This window comes from Halyomorpha halys, unplaced genomic scaffold, assembly GCF_000696795.3.
Source record: "Halyomorpha halys isolate HHAL.00 unplaced genomic scaffold, Hhal_1.1 Scaffold36.1, whole genome shotgun sequence".
NCBI lineage: Eukaryota > Metazoa > Arthropoda > Insecta > Hemiptera > Pentatomidae > Halyomorpha > Halyomorpha halys.
Genome location: NW_027108624.1, coordinates 2,290,033 through 2,315,416, shown reverse-complemented (window position 1 = coordinate 2,315,416; position 25,384 = coordinate 2,290,033). Strand labels below are relative to the sequence as shown.

Here is a 25,384-nt window from a genome sequence, read left to right as displayed (position 1 = left end):
ATACATACATACATACATACATACATACATACATACATACATACATACATACATACATACATACATACATACATACATACATACATACATACATACATAGATACATACATACATAGATACATACATACATACATACATACACACACATATAATAGTTTTAAGGAGATTATTGGAATATTCGAAAACAATATTAAACACATTAAAAAAACTGAATTGTTCAACCTACTGAGGAAAAATTAATAAGTTTTATGGTAATTAATAAAAAACAAATAGTTAATTTTGTTAAAATGAAGAAGAAAAAAAATTCTATTTTTTTTTTTTATTAAATCAAATTTAACGTCATTACATAGTTGTAATTTAAAAATGTAATGGGCTTGGAACGGATACCACTCCAAAAAAAAATCACTATTATTTCTGCCACAGTTGAAATGCAAATACAATATAAAAATATGTAAATATTTTATATTTAGTTGGTGATTCCTGTCACTATGGAGCCTCGAACTGTTTATAACCCGTAAATGACGCTATGAACTATCTCAGTCCTGTTTCTTCAATTGAGTCAATCAAGAGGTAAAAATAATTTTATTAAAAATACAATAATCGTAATATTAAATCCATTTATGCAATCTAATGAAATAATTAATAAAAAACATATTATTTGTGTGTAAAATCTTAATACAATTTTACAGTGAAAACATCCCAAGTTTATTCGAAGATCCTCATGGAAGTACCGATTTGATCAAGTGCCTAGATCCCAATGATTTACGAGAATTAAGACAATACTTCTTTCCCAATGAAAATGTAAAATGGCATAAAACAAGATTTCACAATCTACAATTTGATTATGAAGGACTATCTTTAACAAAAGAAGAATTTGCAGATGTAATTCTACAAATATTCGGTAAAATAAAATCAATTTTAAAAGTAATTTTTAGCATATTGAAAATCCTACGTGAAGTTGATAAACCCTACTAATTTAAACAAAAATAACAAAACTTTTGAAAGTGGTTTCAATAAAAACAAATCTTAAAGGGATTTTGTCATCTAGAAAATATTAGAAATAATAAAAAGTTCCTAAAAATATTGCTTAGTCTCGTTGCTTAAGCTACTCACCCTTATTATTTTCCACTTATTTTTTTTTGTACTTTTGTTAAGTGTTTGTTTATTTTGTTAGCCCTGATGAAGCCTTGCAACATGGGGTGAAACGTTAGCTCAAATAAAAATAGTGTATAATTTACTATTTGAGTTTAATTTGACCGCACCCGGACCACATTGCATTTATATTTTTATGGCTACTTTTGTTTGCCCAATCATTTAACTGGCTTTAAAATCTCTGACCCAGCAGTGAGAGAAGTTGAGATCTGGAACCAAGCTTTACTCCAATATGTGGAGTTGGGAAATTATTTTTTCAAATATTACAATAAATAATAAAAGGAAGATGGCTGGGTGTGGCAAAAAAAAACTCAAATAGTAATTAAACTTCAATAAATTTTTTGAGGTTAAAAACTTCCAAAATTTGAATATATTTTATTCTAAATTATCATAATGTTGGACTATTGTCCTATATTCATGTACTTTAATAAACCTCATAATTAGTCAAACTTTTAATTTCACAAAGGAAATTATGTCATTATCTACATGGCTGAAAAATTGTTTTACAGTTTTAATTCATTATCATAAACTATTTTAGTTCTTATTATTTTAATTGTTAACTAGTTTTAGATAATTATCACCAAATAAATATTATTTGAAAAACAAGGAATTCATAATAAATGTAAATAACAATTTAAATAAAGAATTGGAAAATCGATATAGTAGAATACCACACATAAATGTAACAAAATATACAAAACATGGTGTACCAGAAAACAATTAAAAAAAATTAGTTAAATGGAAAATCCAATATAATACACTAAAAAGCTGTGAAAGTCTCATAGTGAACTAAGTTGGAAATAACCAGAAATTAAAAAAAAAAACCTTATTCACCAAAGTACCAATGAAAATCACAATTAAAATATTAAAAGATAACTGGAAGGAAATGGAACCATGTACAAAAATAAAATAAAAATTTATACTTGTATTAATACCTTCAATGTACAGATTTATGTTTTAACTCCTCTAAATGATTTTTTTTTTAAATTGAGAAGATGAAATTAAATAAAAATAATAAATATCTTTTAATGCAATATCCCTGAAATGGATCAGGAAGAAAATAGGACCATACACCAAAATAAAAAACAAAAATCTATTCATTGGAAGCATTAAGTTATGTATTGAAAATAGGTTTTTACATTTTGATATTGACCAGTTTTGCCAAATGATAAAATATACAAATGGGGTCGACACTATCTACTAATATAGCAGGAATATTTATGAATGAATTACCACCAATCGCAATGAAAGAAAAGCAAATAAAACCAAAATTATGTTTAAAGTATAAAGATGATAATTTATATATAGTGGATAAAAACATAATTAGATGAACTTGTTAACAATATTAGTGATTAAAATAAAGAGATAAAATTCACAAAATAAGTAGAAAAATACTAACTTCATTAGATATTTAGACATGAAATAAAGCAGAGAAAATGGAAATCTGATTACAGAATGGATAAATAAAGAAAATGCGAGTGGCATTATATTGAAATATTTTTCAGCTTATCCACATCTCATGAAAATGAATATTATTAAAATCTTTTCAAATAAAGACATAAAATTAACAGATAATAAAAAATCCACTGATTAAAAGAAAAATAAATGAGCTATTTTTAGAAAATTTTACCCAATAAATTTCATTTTAAAAAAAACATGAAATTCAATGATAAATATAGATACAAATATACTTCAAGAAATGGGAAATCAAAATAGAATATCTAGCATAAATGTTACAAAATTGGAAATATAATATATAAAAAAAATTTTTTGTAAAATATGAATTTATATATTGTTAATATAAAAGGCCTCAGAAAAAAATGACTCAATAAATAAACTGCTAGAAATAAGCAGTAATTTAAATAAATTATTACAAATACTTAGGAGTTATATAGTTGATAATAGATTTAAATATTTAAGTTGTGTGGAGATCAAAATGTTTGGAAATGGCCAATAGAAAAGGTCAAAAAGTTACAAACATATACACATACATATATATACATACATACACACGCACACACATACCATCGATTTGACGTTTGTCAGTAGACGCATGCAACGGATGGCTACTTGGAAGGTTTGTGGTTTTATAGTGATCACCAGGCTATATTGATTACATTGGATACACCTTAACAAAAGAAGAGTTGTCAATGGAGAACCAATGGCTGGAATGTGAAAACTTTTGATGATGCTTCATTCACTTAAATGCTAGAGGATGAATGTGAATTAAAGGGTCAGCCGAGGAAAAGGCACGTATACTGACCTCTTCTATAACAGGGGCTTGTGATGCAACTATGACCCGTTCAAAACCTGGGAAATATCATTCCACAGTGTACTGTTGGACGGATACTATTACCGATTTTCGGCGATGTTGGAACCAAGCAAGAAAACGTTATCAGCGATCGAGACCTCTTACGGAGTTTTCTGTGCTTCAGGAAGACTTCAAGAGAGCTAGAAGAAACCTTCGACAAGCCATTAAAGAAAGCAAACGACGGTGCTGGAGAGAACTCAGTGATGAGGTGGATGCAGACCCATGGAGTAGGCCTTACAAAATAGCACCTTGGAAACTGAATAAAAGCACGATGCAACTCCCTATGAGACCAAATGTTGTGGAAAATATTGTCAGAACTCTATTCCCGGAACAGGCGAATACTATCGGATATTTATACAATGGATTTTGCACCAATCATACAGGAAGAGATAGAGGACATTGGCTCAAACCTACAACATGGCAGGGCACCAGGATTGGACGGAATTCCTAATGTAGCTCTGAAGGTGGCTCTCAGGAAACGGCCGTATCTTTTCACCAATGTCTTCAATTCTTGCATTCGTGAAGGCTCAATTCCTAAAGGAAGACTGGAAGGCCCGTCAACTTATCGTCCAATTTGTTTATTGGATACTATGGGTTAGGAATTTGAAAAAATCCTTTCCCTCAGATTACAATAGTTCACGGAAGGAGTAAATGGTCCCATAGAGCTCGGTAGTAGGGTCTCTTCTGTGGAACGTCATGTACGACGCAATCTTCAAATTAACAATGCCGGGGGGAGCCACAGTTATGAGATTCGCAGATTACATTGCACTTGTAGTGGCGGCGAAGTACTTGGAAGAAGTTACCCTCATCGCTAACCAGGCAGATGCTGCGGTCCGAGGTTGGCTGTCTTCGGTAGGCCTAACACTTGCGGATCACAAGACCGAGGTTCTCCTGGTAACTAGCAGGAAACAAACTGAGTCCATCACTGTCACGGTAGACACGAAATTCGTTCCCAGTCTTGCTTAAAATACCTATGAGTCATAATTGATGCACGTCTCCGCTGCAATGATCACACGGAATACATCAGCGCCAAAGTAGCATCCTTAATGTCACGCCTTATGCTAAACGTTGGAGGTCCTAGGAAGAGACGGAGAAGGTTTTTTACTACTCTTGTTTCCTCAATGATGTTATATGCAGTTCCTATTTGGAAAGAAGCTATCAGTTACCAAATCATATAGGAGACAGATGGTTTCCGTTTATAGTAAAGTTTCCTTAAGGACAGTAAGTGATTTTCGGACTGTTTCCTATGAGGTGGTGTGCGTGATAGCCAGAATGCCTCCAGGAACTTCTTGTTGAAGAAAGAAGCAGGCACTATGGACGAAGCTCTCATGTTTTCCAAAGCAGAAGAGCGGAAAATTACCATCGATCAGTGGCAACAGCGTTGGAAGGCTGCAGATTCCGGACTCGCAGGTTAATATCCCATGTGAGCTTGTGGGACGGTCGCCGGCATGGGGAGGAGGATTTTTACGTAACCCAAATGTTGACAGGACATAGATGCTTTAGAGCCTACCAGTACCGCTTCAAACTGGACAACACCGCAGAATGCCCTGCATGTCAGGCTATCGAGGAAACAGCGGAGCACGTATTTTTCGGTTGCATTCGCTTTGCAGCAGAAATAAGTGAATTGGAGAGAGTGTGTGGCCTCATCACACCAGAAAATGTGATGAACCATATGCTACGCTCAGACCACTTTTAGAACGCAGTGAAGAGATTCACCACAGTTATCCTGAAGTGATTGAGAGCGGCAGAGAGATCCAGAAGACGTGACTAGCATAGACATGTGAAAAGCATGTGAAAAAAACTAAGGCGGCACTCAGCCATTTCCCTCCATGAAGTAATCCCTAGCGGTGGCCCCACGGAGAGGAATGAACAGGTGGGGTGGTGGTTTTAGTGGGTAAATATCCCACACACGGATAGGGGTACGGGCCTATCCATGTCTTGAAGATTTCCACCGACCCTCGTAAAAAAAACAAAAAAAAACACAAACTCACGTACATATATATAAAACAGTGATAGGTATTGTATATTTATTTTATTGTAATATAATTTTGTATTAAAAAATATGGGCTTAATGTGGTTCAAAAAGGTTTTTCTTCAGTCTTTTTTTTATTTATATTTAATGTTAAAAAATTAACATTTAATCATAAAAAAAATAAACAACCACTATAAAATGGTCTATGGTAAAATATTTAGATTTTATTTTCCACAATGTTTCATACTGATTTTTTAAAATTTAATTAAACTATTTTTGTCCCACTTCCATGACTTAGAGGGAAGAAAAGTCATAAAGATTTTATGAAAACAATTAACATTTTTAAAAATTTATGGTATAACTAAATAGAATTAAAGTCATATTTTATTTTTTAATATGCATTCATTCAATAGATACTTATCTAAAATTTAAATAATTCTTATTTGAATATTAAAAAAAAAGAAGATTATTGGTGCCAAAATGTGTCTTTTAAATTCAGAAAAAAAAAAACCAATTCCTCCAATCAATATTTCAATACAACAGGATGGTTAAACATTTAAAGTAAATATAAACATTTTTGTTATATCACTCAAAACTAATAAAACTTGTTTGAAAAACGCAGGACTTCAATGCTGATATAGTATACTGATATTACAAAAATCAACAAATATTTGTATTTCAAAATGTTGTGGGTAATAGACAAAAGATTTGCTACTCAAATATTCAACTTAATAGACAAACAATATTCCTTTATAGTGTCCTCTAGCTGATTTCATCCCTTTTAATTTTAATCATTTTTTAAGAAAGTGAAATATTACTAATTAATTATTAACCCTGAATTTTAGGTAAAGAAAATCTTAAATCGTCAGCTTTAAAATTCTTCGAAGATCTTCAAAAAAGAAACACAATCAACGATACAATTTCATGGCGCCATATCCAGGATACAATTATTGAGCAATTTAAAAACCAAAAATCGTATGTGCCTCCTGTAGAGAGTTATTCTGTTTTGGAATTTAAATTCAAGTGTTCTGTATCCCATAGTAAAGTAATTGAAATATATATAAAAATAAAATGTTTCACAGTATGACAATGATTTTTAATTTCAAATATTTTTAGGAATCAATTGTTCAAATTGTTTCACTGGAAACAGTAAATTCATTTTGCTACTTAGTTGCCTCCATGTGTGGAAAAATAGGGATATATGATGAGAACATGGTTTTGTGTGACGCTTATGAACTTCCATCTTCCAACTTTAGAAGGAAAATAAAATGGATAACGAGTGCTTCACACAGCTGTAGTGGATATTCAATTTTTTTTGCAATGTTCGATAGGTCTCTTTATGTATACAATACGTCGCGCTTACAGCATCGATTAAAGTTTATTATATCAGGTAATTTATTTTTTTATAAACTAATAAATCTTGCAGTGTTATTTTTGAGGATTACAATTGTAATAAAAATAAAAATACAATTGTTATGGTCAACAACGCTTAGTTATAAATTTGGCATACTAGGTTCATTAATTTTATTTCTTCATTGGTTGTAAATTTAATTAAATTATGTTAAATATGTAAGTATATACTGCGAATACGGTTCGAATCTAAATTTGTCTCTTTTTACCTGTGATATTGCATCTAACATTTTAACGTTCATGCCCGGATCAGATTTCTCAATAGAAGGAAATATATAGTCGTAACACAACTCACATTAATTATATAATATTAATCAATTTTATTTTAAATACTATTTTTAAGATTGTAAAAGCATTGATAAATTCAGTATAAAAAGCTTTCAAGAAAAATATAATTGATAAGTTCAGTGGAAAAACTATTCGTTGCGAGCTAGGCTGGCGACATAAATGTGAATTTTGCGAAGTTAAGTTATATTATATCAATGATTGCATACTTGATATCAATCAAAGTTTTGGAAATACAGAAAAATACACTAGTCATAAGTGTTGAACAAACTGAATGAAGCAATTCCCGTTTTGCCTGTCCGAGGTTCTGAAGAGGAGAAGGAAAATTATTGCTAATTACGGGGGCACATAATACAGCTGTAGTCTATTCTTTGAAGACTTGATATTAAGATTCTCTCTAAAAAGTTTTAATTGAAATTAATAAGTCGACTTTTAATTGCCGGTTCTCGGGCAAATGAAAAGTTTTTTTCAACAAACAGTTTAATGTTTCACGGAAAAAAGGAATGCTCAGTATTAATGAGCGACAACAGAATGATATTTTTTAAATCCTACTATTTTACTTCTACTTAACTCTTATATATATATATATTTTAATTACCATTTTCCTGGTCATTTCTAACATACGTGAGTGTTATCTATAGGATACCACTCTATTCTAACTATGGTGGGGGGAGGGTCAAGTTTTCATTTCGTGGAGCCCCGATTTAATTATCACCTATATGATTTACCATCTATGGAATTATTTATTGCTATTCAATATTGCACGAAATTGCAAGTTGTTCACTTTTTAACCTAAATTGGATAATAATAAATAGGTTTATAAGTGAGTCTAAAAAAAACAACTCCATCTTCAGACCACAATTTCTAGCAACTAAACCATCTTCGAAAATTCTCAAATTTTCCTGTTTCTTCCTGTAATGAAAAACAATGGTACGCAAAATCACTTTTTTGGAGATTCCAAATCCCATTTTATTATAGCAGTATAAAACAGCGTAGCTGCCGAACGTAGATGAAGAATGTTTCCGAATTTAGACGAATACAACCGAACCGCGATGACAACCAATCTCAGTCCAGAAAGGTAATTAGGTATACAATCAATTTCATTATTGATTGAGCTATCACAACAAACGAACTACGAAGAGATGTTAGGAATTTGTAAATAATGTTCTCAACCCGATCCAACCTATATTAAATTCATTGGCTATCATAAGAAAACAAGCAATGAAAGCCTGATTTAAAAACCAGTCTTTTTTTAAACATAATAAAAAACCAAACAATTTAATCGGTGTCAAAACTTATTGGAGCTTCAGATTTAGTATGCGGAAAGTAAAGAGTTAAAACTTTTAAAAAAATTGTTGAAAATTATATCATGAACTTTTAAAAAATAATTTTTAAAACTCACCTACTAATTATTTTTTAACCAATTTTTCATAAAACTTAATAAATAAATTTTATAATTTGAAAAGATGATGAAAAAAAATTTAATGAGAAAAAAAGATACTTCCTCAACAATTGAAGACTTGCTACCTTCATGTGGTAGGCCTTTTTTTTTTTTTTTAATGAGGGTAACTTAAAACTACATAAAATTAAAAAATGCTAATACTCTTAGTTGTAATTTGAGCATCATTTTTCTTACAAGGGAAGAATAGATCTTGATATTGATATTTCTCTTTGAAATATTAGATATCATTCCATGACATTTCTTTACCATTTTAAATAAATCTCTATTTAAAAATAATGATGTATCAATTTAATATTTTTAATATTTAAAGAACTAAGTAGATATTGGTTACATCCGCCTGCGTCGGAAACACTATGCCACTTCTTCTAAAATCGGCGGCTAAGTAACTTACAACGATATTTTGGACGGTTGTATTGAGAATTTAAAATTTAAGAGCTCGTAATCCTGGTTAGATCGGAGGATACTCTAAAGCAACAGCACACTTGAAGCAAAATTGTGACATTTTTGAAAAAACGGTTTTGTTAAGCTTAGGCAGTGTTTCTCGTACATAAATATCAGAAATTTTCCAGTAGCAAACTTTCGAATAAGTTACTGATTTAAAATAATTATGAATCAATTTCTGAAAGAAGTGCTCTATGGCCTTTTATTACTTTCACGTAACCATAAATAAAATATATAGTAAGGGGGAGTATTCAAATTGTGAAAAATTTCGAATTCAATTTTTCTGCCGTTTCGACCAGAATTTCTAACCTTCATCAGGGCTAAGAACAAAAAACAAGATAAGAACCAATGATTACAAAAAATTGTGTTATTTTCTAACCTCACCTCCAACCATCTTCTCATATATATTGTATATATATTGACATCCTGAACAATAAATAAAAAGATGATTTGAAACATACAAGACTAATTTCATCTCGAAGTACGTGAAAGTTGTGTGATGCGCGTACTGCACAATATTTTACAACATTTCCCCTTACAAAAACATATAAGACATATGTAAGAGTTCACATAGGAGAAGTTTTACAGATTTCACTATAGGCGGTTTTATTGGTAATGGAGGATTTGGAACAGAAGAGAGAAACCTAATTGGAGGTAATGAATATTTTTTAAATTAAATATTATAGACAAAGAATAGAAGAAAATAAAAAAAAAATGTCTATAAGACACATTATTTATGATGGAATACTCCAGTATCATTATAATTGACATTATTTTATTTTATTTTTAGAACCATACATATAAGCTAATAACTATATATTTTGTTATATTTTTATTGATTAAATATATATAGAATAGAAAAATATGAGGTAAGGGAAAGCATTGTTGGGTTTGTCAACAATGTGAATAGAGAAGCGTTCTATAAAAAACATGCTAATGACCGTCTTATTTGTCATTGAAACCTATTAAACAAAATTTTAGTATAATAATAACAATTATTTTATTTAATCATGTACAGGGAATAAAACGGGTAATATGTACAAGTGATAATTAATTAATACTCTAAAAATGTTTTAACTTTTTCAAAAATAAAATTAATATTAAAAAAACATACTAAAACCTACCTTAATAAGTGCTTCATTTATGAATTGCACCAAATTATCACAAAATTATTAAGGTTCTTTGAAATTCGACTTAAAAATATCCACTTAAGAAATTATGATTTTTATTTAACTAAATGATTATTGATAGCACAATCTCCATTATAATTATATCAAACTATTAATACTTATGAACTGTAGTTGGAAGATATTAATTTATATGTAGATTTAATTTGGTAATTTATTCATAAGCCTCAGTAAGGTGATTGAAGCCAAATCAATTCAAAACAATACTTGATTTCATAACAATTCTCATCAATTAATATAAAAGAGTAACAATTTAATTAAATTATATTACCAAGGGATATATTTGAAGTCTAATGTTCTCGGTAGGTTTGGTTTCTACCACAGCCGGAACAGTCTCAGGAACTTTTTCACTCTTCTGTTTCCGCGCATAGTTATGTATATGCCTTATTCTTGATTTACATTTCGGACTTCTAGTATTTTTACAAGCTTTGATCCACTTATTCATCTTCGAGGAGTTCTTAACACGCCAAGCTCAACGCGACTACTGGCCGCTAAGAAGGCCTTCTTGATCAAGACCAGTGGCGCAGGCGCATAGCTCACATTCGAGAGCTCCAGCGTTAAACTAAGAACTATTTAATCATTTTCTCGAAAATGGATCCACTGATTTCGATTAAATTCAATATATCAATGTACAATTAAATAGTATTTAATATTAACTATGATTTATTAACCGTATCTTATTGTCAGTGCTGATAAAAAAGGGACAAATATGAAATATTAAATATATGTATATATAGTTGACCGTAAAAATATAAGAAGATGATATAAGAAAGTTCAACCTTTCGCTTTGAGCACCCCTGTCGGACATTAAAATAGTTATAAACTATTTGTTCTTTTTTTGACCACAACCCTGACCATCTTATATTGAAATATTAAATAGTTTGATATCTAACTGGGATAAGAGAAAAAAGGAAAAACATCCCACGTTGAAAACAAATTTCCGAAAATATGAATAGTATTATATGCATTACGTTTTTTACTTTCACTTGCATTTTTATGAAATAGACAGCAAGATAAAATATTGCAATTACATAATACTTCCCTACTTTAGCAGAACTTAATTTCTACTCAAAGTAAAAATAACAAGTGAAAGTTTTGTGATGCACGCATAGCTCCAATTTTTTTATTTACAACAAAATTGGACAATACAACATAAAATTAAATTGTCAACAAATTTTGTATACTAGTTTTTTTGCAATATTCCGGTAGGTTAAAGTAAACCTCAAAAATTACATAAAAAGTTCATGTAGACAGTGGTCATAATCTCCACAGAAAAGAACAGATCCATTCCTTCTTCTTCTCCAAATTTCTTTCTCCGAGACTCCTCCCCATATCCTCCATATACTTTTTGTGTATCCTTTCATCGGGCATCCTCTCAACGTGTCCTAACCATCTTATTCTTGCTCTTTTAATTAACGTCACGATGCTGGGTTCCCCGTACAGAGTTATCAGTTCCTCATTCCTTTTTCTTCTCCAGACACCATTCTCCAAGACTCCACGCCATATCCTTCTCAATACCTTTTTCTCCCAGGAGTTGATCATCTGTTCTGCTTTTCTTGTCAAGGGCCATGTTTCGCCCCCACAGATCACTACTGGCCTTACGATGGTTTTGTAAATGACCACTCTCATTCTTTTAGAGAGAGCTCTAAACTTCAATATTTTTTGCAATGAGAAATAACATTTATTTCCTGCTGCTATCCTGACCTCTATTTCGCTCTACTTTGTTGTAATCTATAACCAGGCTTCCCAGGTACTTAAACTAGTTTAGAGAGCTGAAACTGTGGTCTCTGGACGTCACTTTGGATGTCTTCATTCACCTTAAGGCCCAATTCATATGGTGCTTCTTCGAATTCCTGGAATGTTTCTTTTAATACTGCTCGGGTTCTTGCAGCAATGACTACATCATCTGCATATGCCAAATGTTGAGACAGTCGATTGTAAATACCTCCTGGATTAGTCCTAATTGAATGAATACCACACTTTTCCATTGCCTACCTTAGGGAGAATATCTGGTCAACTGTGGATCAACCAGGCTTAACCCTCCTTGATATTCTCCTATTTTTTTCTATTTTCAAGGAATGCCCTCACTACTTCCCACTTCATTATTTACTCATTGGAGACATTTGAGACAATTTTCCATCATTTAGTCCGCTCTTAATTCATCCTGTATTCATTATTATCTCCTTAAGAGATTTGTCTTAAAATTAAGAAATTGATATTAACTTTGTAGTAGATATTCATCTACTTGTCACTCTCTTTAATTGAAAGATCCACAGAGAGTGACAAGAATCATCAAGAGTAGCAAGTATCATTGCTAATAATAAAATAAGAATTATTTCTAAAATTAGTAGAAAGTTTTTTAATACCATTTAGTGCATGATTTTCATATAAAATATTTATTAATATTATTATTTGGCATTTAATTTGTTACACCCATATTTAATAAGAATTACTACCTCATTTCATTCCCTCTGTTTGTCTGTATATTTCTTACTTTCTTTTTTTTTTTTTACTCAGAATTATCTGATATTTTTATTTCACTTGGATACTAATATCTTTATTCTTCTCATATATGTAAGTTTTTTGTTATCAGTTATTGTTGCACATCATTTACTACCATTAAACAAAAGTTTCTACCTAATTTCATTTTTCTTTGTTTTTCTGAATAATAAACAGCCATTTCTATATTTTTTTCAAAGAGCTTTATTTTTTATTTTATCATATAAGGAGATCTAAATTTTTATTTCCCACTTAATTACAATTTTTTCAATTTACAATCCTGCATACTGCAATACACTTCTGTTAAATGATAGTTTCAGAATTTATTTAATTTCCTCTGTTTTTTTTTTTTTTATTTGTATTTATTTATTTTTCTCGTTGATTAATAAAATATTTCTGATTTCGAGTGAGTGAGTGAGCTTTTATTATTTGTCTCTACTCTTGATTTCTAGTTTTAGTCCTGTATTAATAGTGGTAGGATTATTTTCATTTGCTTTTGTGTGCATCTTTATTTAATTTATTGTAATAATTTCATTATTTTTATCCCATTCTCTCTGTTCACTATACCATCCTTTTTTATGCTAGGATTAATATCCTTATTACCCATCATGTCAATCAAAAGTTACTTCTAGACCATATTAATGAATTCCCCAACATTTTCCTCCATAACATCTATAACCTGATCGCTGACTGAAACCCTCCATCCTTTCCTCCCAAGTTTCTTACCCAACTATATTCTTATTCTGCTCCGTCATGACAAACGAGACCAATCCAATGGTTGTGTAGGTATCTTAGAACATGACAGACTTAAAGCATAACTTCTGGATTGACCTTTACCTCATCAACCACCCTGATAAACTTCTCACTTCAACACCCTGTTCATTTTCTATCTGATCATGACATTGTTCAGGTTTTCTACAACCCTATTGTCTATGTCTATATAAACCATTTTTGTAGTTTTTGAGGTGTACTCCCCCTCAAATATTACTCAAGACTTATTGAGAGCTTATTGCACAGTAAAAGTTCCTCAAAATGGTATTTTAAGTACCCTTTACTTTTTTTTTACTTTTGCAGGTTTTTCCCCTCAATGGGTTGCCTGGTTAAGTCAGAGTGTCCCTCCCAAGTCCCCTGCCAGCCATGTCCACCTCCACGCAGTCCTTCCATCGGGTTCAGGGTCTTCCTCTCCTCCGTCTTTCTGGTAGTTCCCATAGCAGAAGTCTCTTCAGCCACCTACATTCTGGCATCCACTGATAGTGCCATAGCATCGCAACCTGTTCCTTCTAATCTTCTCCAAAACTCCTTCGGTCACTCATGGCCTGCTTCCAATCTCCTCATTCCTGACTCTATCCAGGCGGGTAATCTTCAGGCATCACCCTTTGAAATCCATCTCTGCCGCTTATAGTTTGGAGTAGAATCTTGGGTTAAGTGTCCAGGTTTCTGCATCATAGTTGAGAGAGGGCTCAACAATACTTCTGAAAATGCACCTTTTGTTGAAATAACCGTATTCCAGAGAACTAGGTGCAACATTCTAGTCACCTTTCTTGCCAGCCCAACTCCCCTCCTAACCTCTGGTTCCGCATCATTCCCATCTATTTTGACCCAAGGTATTTGAAGGGGTCTTCCTTCTTATATACACTTCCATTAATCTTTAGGTCCACAGCCTCTTTGCAGTTTAATGGCACGTATTCGGTCTTATTAAAATTTATTTTTAGACCCCACAGGCTATAGGCCGTCTCTGCTAAATGTGACCACTGCTTGGTCGGCGAATAAGAACAGCATATGTTAGTTGATGTCCACACCTTTCCTTTCCCATTGCGCGATCCACCCCTTTACAGCCTGTTTTAAATAAATTTTAATCAGGATTAGGGACATACTGCATCCCTGCTTAAGACCTTTGGACGTAGAAAAAGGCACAGAAAACTAAGAGCTCAGCTTCACTCTGGACTTCTCTGTATAGACTCCTCACTTCATTTATCAAGGCAATACTAATATCCACACTCTTAAGAGATTCCTACATATGTCCTAGTACACGGACATAACCCTGTTCTAGGTCTATAAAAGCTACAAAATATGTACAGCTCTTCCTTTCTCCATTTGCTTTTCTATGAGCTGCCCTAGGACAAATATGCTGTCCGTACTAGACCTGGCTGCAGTGAAACCAAACTGTTCCTCTGGGTTAACAAACTCCTCTTCTAATTTATCCATCAGAATTCTTGCAGTTGTCCTTGATATAGAAATCTGGACACAGATGCCTCTATAATGTCGGCATTCATTTCTGTCCCCTTTCTTATTTATAGATGTAAGAAATCCTGCCTTAAGATCTTTTGGTAGCCCTTGCCATATGAGGTTTATTATCTTTGTGAGAGCCTTTAGCAATCTTGTTCCTCCTGTCCTCAACAGCTCTACCGAAATATTTCCAGGTCCCACAGCTTTTCCACATTTCGTATTTCTGAGTGCAACAAGAACTTCATCCTCTTTCACAGTTACCTTATCTTGTGCATGCTTCTCAGGTGGATATGAGCCAGACCATTCTGGCCTTGTTTCAATGAGCAGATTTTTGTAATGGTTCACCCAGGTCTTCTCACTTTTAAGAGGAAGCAGATTACCCTTCACTTGTGTTCTGAGAGCTTTAAGTATCCTCCACGATTCGCGAATCTTATTGTAGCCCTGGGTATTATAAATCCTCCTGCAACCGGCTTCCCATGGTAGATTGCTTTCTGCAACAGTGCGCTTTACCTGTGCATTTAGGTATATTACGTATGAGGCCGTTATCATTTACATCCTCCTTCCCGCATGTACCCACAGCCGGATTTCGTTTTTCTTCCTTTCCAACTCGAGTATTCATATCCCCCATTATAAACACTTGGTCCTTGTGCCTTCTCTAGATTAGCTCTAAATAAATCATCGAAAAGGTCCTTTTCAGTGGCCAATCTACTGTTATCTGGCCTGTAGATTCCGAGAATAGAAACATTGTAGCCGAATCTTCTCAAGTCTATTCTTATTACCCTTTCCGAGACCATCTCATAAAAGGTCACACATTGTTTGTTTCCTTTGGATCACAATGGAGACACTTGCCCTAACCCGCTCACCTTTATCCACTGCACTCCAAATATGGATCCAATCTCCAATTCTTTCCTGTAGAAAAAGGACATCCTTTCACCTTTGTTTCCGTCAGAACGACGATGTCGAGATTCGACTCCTCCATCTCAGCGTATACCTCGGTTTTTTTATTCGAGAGACTTTGCACGTTCAAAGTTCCAATTTGTAATGCCCTTTTCTGTTTCCAGGTCCGTTTACCAATGTTTTTATCCGGCTTTTTCTTTTTATGACTTATTTTAGCTAGCTAATTTTTCTACTAGCAGGGTGCTTGCCTGGTAGGAACCCCCTACCTGGAGGACCAGGGGTTTTTTATTTCTAGTTTGGGGTTTGTATTTGGTACAATTTCACTGACATATACAATTTTGGCAGATCATTTTTTACTTTTAAACTCATGTAATATCACTAATAGTCGTCCCTATCATGAAACAAAATGTATTATTGCTTTTAATTTATAATTTGTGAACTTATGGACTAATATTATTCCTTTCATTATGAATCAGGCCCCAGGTCGTCCCGCTATCCACCATCCGCAGACCCGCTCGGTAGTCTGGACTCAGCCCCGAGTTTTAAGTAACCTAAATTTCAAATATTTTCCTGGGACTCCTTTTTGCTCTAAGTCAGGAGAGGAGGTGGTCCAAACATTATTCGATTTCTATCTCAGTGGTCCACAGGCTTCTACGTGTAAAGAACCACTGCTGTTTACGATAATATGAAATGGAATTTTACAGTTATACTGACTTATATTAAAATGACTTTAACTTAAATATTAACTAAAGTTTTAATTATATTTTTACATTATAAGAACATTCACTTTTTATGTATTTATATTATATTTTGTCGTTTATATTTTTGTACAGAACTTCCTAATGTAGTCACATGTATCAACTATGGACATATTAGAACGAATAGAAAACTGTTAATGCTTCTAGGTGATGATTTAGGAAATATTTATTTATTAATCTTTCACCAACACTTAAAATCTTTTTTTAAAGAGCAACCTAATACAGAGGTTGGGCGATACTTCTGGTCGGTAAGTTTTATTTTTGATTATTTAATTGCCTTATTTTAATTAATGAGAGCTAAAACTCATAAAATAAGTTAAGATATTATTGGAAGATTCTAAAACAAAGCCTTCACTCCTTCAAACATTTTGTAAATAATTAAGCAGTTAATTTAGACATCATCAGGACAGGAAAAAATAACACTAAATAAACGCAAACCAGAGGCAGGAAAAAACTATCAGGAATTTTAACTCCTTTTTCCAAGAGGTATATTTTGTCCTTTTGGATATATCGACTGTGGCTGTCATATCGACACTGTCGCGAAATCTATCTATCCGCCTACAGCCGAATTTTCTCCGGCAGGTTACATAACACTACTGGATAGTGCTCGGGCAAACTACACCATCGCACAACAGAACTAGAATTCGTTTTGTAACAACTTTATTTAGAGATATTATTTCACTTTATATTTTAATAAATATTTTACATTTAATAAGTACATCTATTATTATTCCTTACAAAAGGGATGTTAGAAAAATATCGAAATATTATTATTTCTAGAAAATCGACTATAAAAAAACATAAAGAAATTCGTAGAAAGTTGACTCATGGAATGGTGTGTTCATTTTTCTATCTATAAGTAGCTATAGTTAACCCAACCAACGTTTAACGGTTTCAGATTGAGAAAAAAGGATGGAATACCACCATAAGTAAGGTAGAAATAGTGATATTAAATACTATAATATCGATATTAGATATTATCACATCGATATCAGATATTATAATACTGATATTAAATGTTATAATATTTATATTGGATACTGTAATATAGATGTTAAGTATTATAGTATCGACATCAAGTATAATAATATCTATATTAGATGTTATAATATCGATATTAGATTTAAAATATTGAAACAAGATTTATAATATCGATATTAAATACCATAATATAGAGAATAATTATACTATATCCATGCTAGATGTTAATTTATTTTTTATAACAATATTTCGGTTTCAACATTATTTTCAAAAGAATCAATTTAAAATACTCATTTTTATCTAAATGTATTAGGGAACCCAACATACCATAGAGATGAGAAAAACAAGAAAATATTAGTTATCATTAATAAAATAAGTTAATATAATTATTGTGATTAAATATATCAGAAATTAAATATGTTATTTTTAACTAAAAAGAGCTCTTTGGTAAAAGTTCAGTAGTATTGAAAAGAAAACTTTAAATATAATTGAATAGGGAATAAAATGTTCTGAAATTAATTAATAAATGCTAGAATTTGATCCCAACAAATAATAAAATTAATTAATCTTAGAATATTGAGCAATAATATTAATAACAATACAGCTTCCTCTAATGCAAATAATACAGTTTATGTACATAATACATTTTTCATTATTGAAAAACAACTCCTTAATAATAATTTATGTAATTGATACTCTCGAAAAATATCATTTTGATGAAATAAAAAAAAAAAAGAGTAGATAATAAAGCTTCCCTGAATATACTTATCAGCATATTCAATTATTTATCATTAGCAGATAAGTTTAGATTCGAATTTCAGAATCAAGACAAAGATAAGTCATTTATTCAGTAAACATTCTTAAAATAATACAACCTATATCAAACGATATTAGTATCGATTACAATACTGATATTTTCCCTTAAATAAAATATAAGGAATATGGAATGATATATGGAACTAATATGTCCATATGTTTTAAAAATATTGGTACTATATATATATATATATATTTATGTTGTTTTTCGATATTTACATCCCTACGTTACAGTGAAAGTATGGCGTTGAGGTGCATATTAGCCAATTTAGGCTTTACACCTTCATATTTATCTGTTTTGAACCAAGTTTCTCTCTCAATCTCTCCCAGCTGATCACACTAGTTGTTCAGAACTTATTAACTCTTACCCAAATTCTATTCTCAGTACTCCTGTAAACAGAGTTAGAGGGCTTGTACGCCTCTCCTTTAATTCTTTCTCCTCAATACTTTTCATCCGCGGTAACTCTCCTGCAATGTTTTAAAGTGAATACCACTAGCTCGCTGATGGTATATGGTTCCTTGGTTTTCCCTTCGAAACATCTCAGCATCCAATCTTGGCATCTTATAGTTCCGGCCAGTCATTTTCTTGATACGAATTGTTCGAAGATTTGTTGTATGATACTCCTACGTCATCACACCCTTGTGGCTGAAGGCAGGCACACATTTACTACTTCGACATAACTATTCAAAACATTTTTATTATTGACGACATTATTAGATACTGACCATATCTTGAATTGTCTGAGCCTGTAGTATTTTATGTCTCAGGTTAGTCTCTTTTTTTTTTCTATTGTTAATATGACATGCGGCATTTGATCTTATTTTTTTGAGAAACTTCGTCTTTGTTACGAATTCTTCTAATAATATCCTTAGTAACTATTTCTTATGTTTAAATTTTAAAAAATTTAAGTTTAATCAGAATATCTAATCATCTAGGTATTGTTTTGACTTTTACAGAATCATAAAGTTTGACTGTACACCCTACAGTCACTTAAAATCGTAGTATACATACATAATATACACATACATGATTTAACAATTAAAGTATACATCGATAACTTAAATTTTGTTAACCATGCATTATGTATTTATATTAAACCTCAGGGGGACAAAAATTTTAAATATCAGGCATACAAACATTACTTTCATTGACTTACCTTTTTGGGAGGCATTCTGTATGTAGTTGGTCCTATTACAATTTGATGTTCTTCAAGTACCAATAAATAACAGTTACTGTTACTTATTTAGATTTTCAGCAAGTCATTATACGTCGAAAAGTTGAAACTTGCAAAGTTCAGAGTATATGAATCGATTTCTCCTTGGTCATAGTAAACTGCAAAAACAAATTTATCTGTCAAGAAACAACGAATAGGTGATATAAAAATATAAAATCCATATAGGTAAAAAAAAAGTTTAAATGTAAAATATATATTTTAAATAAAATAATAATCATAATATTGTTTACAGCATATATATGTATAAATATATAGTGCTGGACAAATACTTAATTTCTTCTAACATATGGGGGTTATCTAAGGATAACCAAACTATTTTAGGAAGAGTGAGCGTGTCAAGTTTCATTCCGTTCAGTTCATTCCGTGGGGCCGCCAAAAAATAAAATTAAAAATCGGCACCGCTGCAGTTGCAAAATTACTAAAGTGACGCTTCTACTCCCTGGGGGAAGTTAGTTGAGGTGTCGCCTTTAACAACCTGTGAACTTCTGGTGGACCTATTCGAATCTGGCGTGGAGGGTCTACTTTTATTTCGTGGGGGTCCCACGTACTGAAAACTTGACCCTACCACCATGATAAGTATAGTGTGCTGACCTATACATGGCGTCTGTTAAAATGAAGGCGTTCCGTTTCTGTTGATTTCATGAATTCAAATAAAAATTTTCAATATATATTTACTATTATAAGCTAATCCTACTTTTCTTTTATAAAGCTTAAGAGATCACGTGAACAGAAATGGAATAACGTCGTTACAATATTTCCCACTTTATACTCATTCCTATTGGAGTTCTCCAATGAATCAGTCTACGCAGTTTATGTAGGAGTACTTTTATATTTTATACTTCAACTGAAAAATGACTTTATTGGGCGCAGTATATCCAGGTTGGTCACCAAAGTGATGGTTCACATAACTTGGTTTAAAATATTATATGAAAAAATAAAATAAAAATATGATCTTAATGGATTCAAGTTTCTGTATTCGTTTATACTGTTCAGTCCGTTCTCATGCCTTCGAAAAAACAAAACAAAAAAAAAAAGGGTTTTTAACAATTATCGGTTCTAATTATAACCTTTTTTTGTGATCCTATACAAACCGCTCTCGCTCTCAAGACGGTTTAATGGAAGGATTGATATCTGGTTCGGGCTAGATCGGATATATTAATGTCTCTATGGATGATTTTATTTGTGAAAAAGTAAGGAGCATTGAGGATTTTACGAATAATTTTGAGTTTTAAGGATTAGATACGAGAGAAATTAGAAGCTTTAGTGGAGCCCCAGAGTTAAGCACTTTTCCTTGTGTCTAGATAGGCCTTATTATAATCATGTAGACCAGTCTTTTGTAATAGATTGGAAGTTCCGACCGTTTGTCTAGTAAGTAGTAAGTGTTGTAATGGTCAGAATCGACGTGCAGTTTTCTGTCTAGCATACTACCTTGAGGTACACCAGCGGAATGGTCAAAATAAATAAAACAAACACTGATTATTTGCTCATTATGTTCGCTGTCCATGATTAATCCAAAAAAAAACATTATATACTTTTATGTTATCACAGGAAGTTAAAAATCAGACGAAATGGGTTACTGTACATTCTTTTAACAGAGTTCATAATGAGTTTGTTATGCACATTGTTTACGTACCAAAGAAGAATATGATCATAAGCTGTAGTAAAGATCCTGATGCGAGTATAGTTATAACCTCAGTAGGAGAGAAAAAAGTTACCAAGACTTGTAAATTAAGAAAAGTGAGTATTTGATAATTTACAATACTGCTTTTAGAGTAGATGTAGTTCGCTTTACGTTCTCTATTTTTTTTTTTTTTTAGTGTAGATGTAGTTAGTATTATCCTTGAATATTTATAGGATAATGTCTTGTTACAATTTCGGAAAACATATGTTTAGGCCTCTTCAAAGTGCTTTGAAAAAAGCTCTAAACATGACAATCGAAAATGTAATGTTGTAGATGTAAAATAAAATGAACTACACTAATCAGTTCAATTATATGACTTGTTAGAAATATTTAAGGCATAAATTATTGCTATTCTTAAATCAGAGGAGAAAAAAAAGTTAAATATTTAAAAATAAAATCCGATCCTGATTGAAAATTTTTTTCTAACCTAGATATTTTAAACTGGCATGTTCAACCCAAGCTTAAATATAGAATTTTCCCTTTGATTTTTAATGATAACAAATAGAAATGTTGGGAATGTTTAACTCATTTGTGGAAAAGCTACATCGAAATCCAGGACAGCTTAGCACTTTTCATATTTTTTTTTTTAAAATAATTTATTTATTGTTATACAACTGTACGTGTACACACACACGCGCACGCACGACGGAGTCCTTAGGCTTAGACTACCAGAGGGTTCCGAAATAGTGGTCTTTGCTGATGATATCGTGGTGGTCGTCGAAGCAAAGTATAAAGAAGAGCTCATTCTAAAGGCCAACCATTGTGTCGCTTTGGTTCGAGATTGGCTAGAATCTGTAGGGCTGCAACTAGCAGCTCGATCGATGATAGACTCCGGTTCAGAGAGCATATCCAGCGGTTGAGTGATAAAGCGGCTAGAGTAACCACCGCACTGTTACGTTTAATGCCCAACATAGGCGGACCCAGGAACAGCCGTAGGTTATTGATATCCTATGTGGTCCCATCCATTCTGCTCTACGCAGCTGCGATATGGAAGGATGCGTTGGGTACTGAGGCGTACAGAAGACCGATGGTGTCAGTGTATCGTAGGTGTGCGCTAAGAGTGATCAGCGCGTTTCGTACAGTCTCATACGAAGCGGCTTGCGTGGTGGCCAGGATGCCACCGATTGAGCTGATCGTAGATGAGAGCAGCCGCTCTTATAATAGTGCTGACTATATTCCAAGAGACGAATTAAGAAAGGAGACTATAAGAAAATGGCAACGTCGCTGGAATATGGCATTCAGTGGAAGATGGACGCACAGGCTGGTGCCCAACATCGAGGCCTGGGTGAATAGGAACCACGGGGAAGTAGATTATTATATCACCCAGTTTATCACAGGCCATGGTTGCTTCCGAGCCTACCAGTATAGGTTTAAGCTCCATGAGACTGGAGAATGTCCATTGTGCCCAGGAACGGAAGAGAGTGCACAACACGTTTTCTTCTTCTGTCACCGCTATCATGAAGAAAGAAGAGGCTTCCGACTCGTTTGTGGCTCAGACCCGACAGCAGATAATATTGTCAATATTATGCTGCTTAACCAAGATTATTGGATGGCAGGCCAACGATTTGCTGCACAGGTGATGCAGAAGTTAAGAAATGAGGAGAGAGATAGGCGAACCAGGAGATAGCCTAAAACAATGAGGCGGCACTCAGCCAACCCCCATGATGTAGTGCCTAACGGCGGTCCCGTGAAGGGTGAGAAACAGATGTAGGGCGGTGGTTTTCCGTGTCTTTTGAAGATGTCCACCAACCCTCGTAAAAAAAACAAAAAAAAAAACACACACACAGAAGACCTCGAGGCAATATTATTTTCAGACGCCTAGGAGAATTATTAGGTAATTAAGGAGAAGCCAGATTAGAAACTAGTTGGTTTGGGTTCTTGGGAAGTTTATCATGGAAGGAGTGGTATCTGGTTCTAGCCAAATCGGCAGCATATGGGACATTGAGGTCCTGATGGATGACTTGATTTGTGACAATGTGACATGAGGCTTGTAGAGAAACTATCCATTGATAGCACTCTAACAACATTTCTACAATAGGAAGTCTCAAGGCTATCTTCTTTTCTGGGGCCTAGGAGGATTGTCAGAAATAGAAGAGGAAAACCAGTGGGTTTGGGTGGTTAGGGGTTTAATGGAAGGATTGATATCTGGTTCGGGCTAGATCGGTTATATTAATGTCTCTATGGATGATTTTATTTGTGACAAAGTAAGGAGCATCAAGGATTTTACGAAGGATTTTGGACTGTAAGGAATTGACGAGCAGTTTTCTGTCTTTTCAGTCTTGTATGAGGATTCCATGTCATTCTATTGTCCAGATGTAGTCCTAAGTAACGGATCTGTTGAACAGGAATAAGTGGGATATTATTAATAGATACGGTGGGAAAAGACGATGGTTTCGACGAAGGGTAAATGTGATTTGGTGGTATTTATTGGAATTTATTTTAATCCTCCAGTTTTGGCACCATTCTTCAAGGGTGGCGGTGTGGGATTGGTGGGTTTGGGATACAATATAAGGATCATTATTCATTGACAATTGGCATGTGTCATCGTCATAAGTGGTAAGAATAGTGTTAGGATGGGTTGGGATGTCAGCTGTAAAAACTGTATAAAGAATAGGACCAAGGATACTACCCTGAGGTACACCAGCAGACTGAGGAAATAAGGATGAATAAGCGCAGTTGTGAAAATATGTTGGGGGTAGGAATTCATGGTTCTTGTATAGCAGTCCTGGGTGCCAGACTCGATCAAAGGCCTTTTCGTAATTTAAATACTTATAGAGAGACAAACTCTCCTAAAACTTTCCGCGGTAGTAGGGTACAATTTCTTGTATAAGAGGAGTAGCTTTGACCTTAAAGGGGCTTCTTCAAAGGTGTTTATTTAGTCGGAACCGATTTATTAATACGAATTTTGATCCAATACTTCTGTATGTAGTCGGACCGCGAACCATGCAGTTACATCAGCGCTTTTAACGCTTACTATAAATAAGATGGTCGCCCAGGGCATGCATATTTTAATTTTTGATGTATTTTAGGACATATAATACATTTGTCCTATACCTAGTTCCCTATCACATCATGGAGCCGAAATAGTGCTAAACCAGTTTTCGTAGGTCACCCCAAAATAATATTAGGTCCAATACATATGACTTTTTTGTGGCGCGAAATAGTGTAAGACTGGACGATATCCAGCCAGAATCAGAGAAATGGAGACCAACTAATATTTCTTGTGCACTAACTTAATTATATTTTAATAACAAATATATTGAATTCCTATGTTATACTTCTTATATTCCTTCCTAATACTTACTATGTTTATGTTGGCTGTAACATTCACAGTTTGAAGTAGGTTCTCAAATCTCTAATTTTCCAACTTATACGATTTTCTTTTTTTTTTTCCAAATCGAAGAGGATTTCGATGAAACTTGGTGTTGAATAACATCACTCTATCATTCACTCTTTTTTCATGTTGTTCCTAGGAAACCTGTTAAATTTGTTATTTCAGAATAAAATGAAATAAGATAAAATTAGCATGTTAAACTACTAAAATATTCTTATTATTATAATACTATGTGTAGTAATTTTTATATTTTATATGAAGGTAACCAGTTTACCCCAATCTGTTCTAAAAGTTTAGGCATTTTCCTCCAGGAAAATAATCTTAATGAAGACCTTTCTTCAATTTCATCATATTGGATAATTACTAACTGATATTAATGTTTTTTTTTTATTTGTTAACAGGGTCTTGTTTGTATGGCTTACGATGAAAGGTTTGGATATTTGGCTACATCGTCTTCGGACAAATTCATCACATTATGGAATTCGAATAATCAAATTCAACGCATCACCGATCTCCATGGCCATGAAACTAACATTATAGATATTAATTTCATGGCTAATTCAAAATCTTTATTAAGTATATCCGAGGATGGAGTAAGAGTTTGATTTATTTCTATTTCTATCCATACATTATAAAAACCTTTCTCTAATCATGATATCCTAGGTTTTTATAATCAATTGATAATTTTGATCAATTATAATAAAATATATCTCTGTATTTTTATATTTTATTTATTT

General features: G+C 32.8%; 2 protein-coding genes across 3 annotated transcripts in view; one reads left to right on the top strand and one right to left on the bottom strand.

Moving 5' to 3' along the window:
• The window catches only part of LOC106686842 (CCR4-NOT transcription complex subunit 10), a 62,056-nt gene that overhangs the window by 25,893 nt on the left and 10,779 nt on the right, over window positions 1–25,384 (bottom strand). Inside the window, exons 2-3 of one of the 2 annotated variants that reach the window (XM_014430411.2) lie at window positions 24,618–24,791; window positions 19,555–19,730 (exon numbers count right to left, since the gene is read on the bottom strand). In XM_014430411.2, coding sequence (XP_014285897.1) covers window positions 19,555–19,569 — 15 coding nt within the window. In that variant the 5' untranslated portion in view covers window positions 19,570–19,730; window positions 24,618–24,791. Of the gene's footprint in view, window positions 1–10,491; window positions 10,677–19,554; window positions 19,731–24,617; window positions 24,792–25,384 lie in introns of those variants that run through there. The other variant, XM_014430405.2, reaches the window with a different exon arrangement.
• Window positions 465–25,384, top strand: part of LOC136795646 (uncharacterized) — a 41,505-nt gene continuing 16,585 nt past the window's right edge. The window contains exons 1-3 of the mRNA XM_067046923.1: window positions 465–570; window positions 690–901; window positions 25,049–25,240. Of these exons, the coding sequence (XP_066903024.1) occupies window positions 25,061–25,240 (180 nt within the window). The 5' untranslated portion in view covers window positions 465–570; window positions 690–901; window positions 25,049–25,060. The remainder of the gene's footprint in view (window positions 571–689; window positions 902–25,048; window positions 25,241–25,384) is intronic.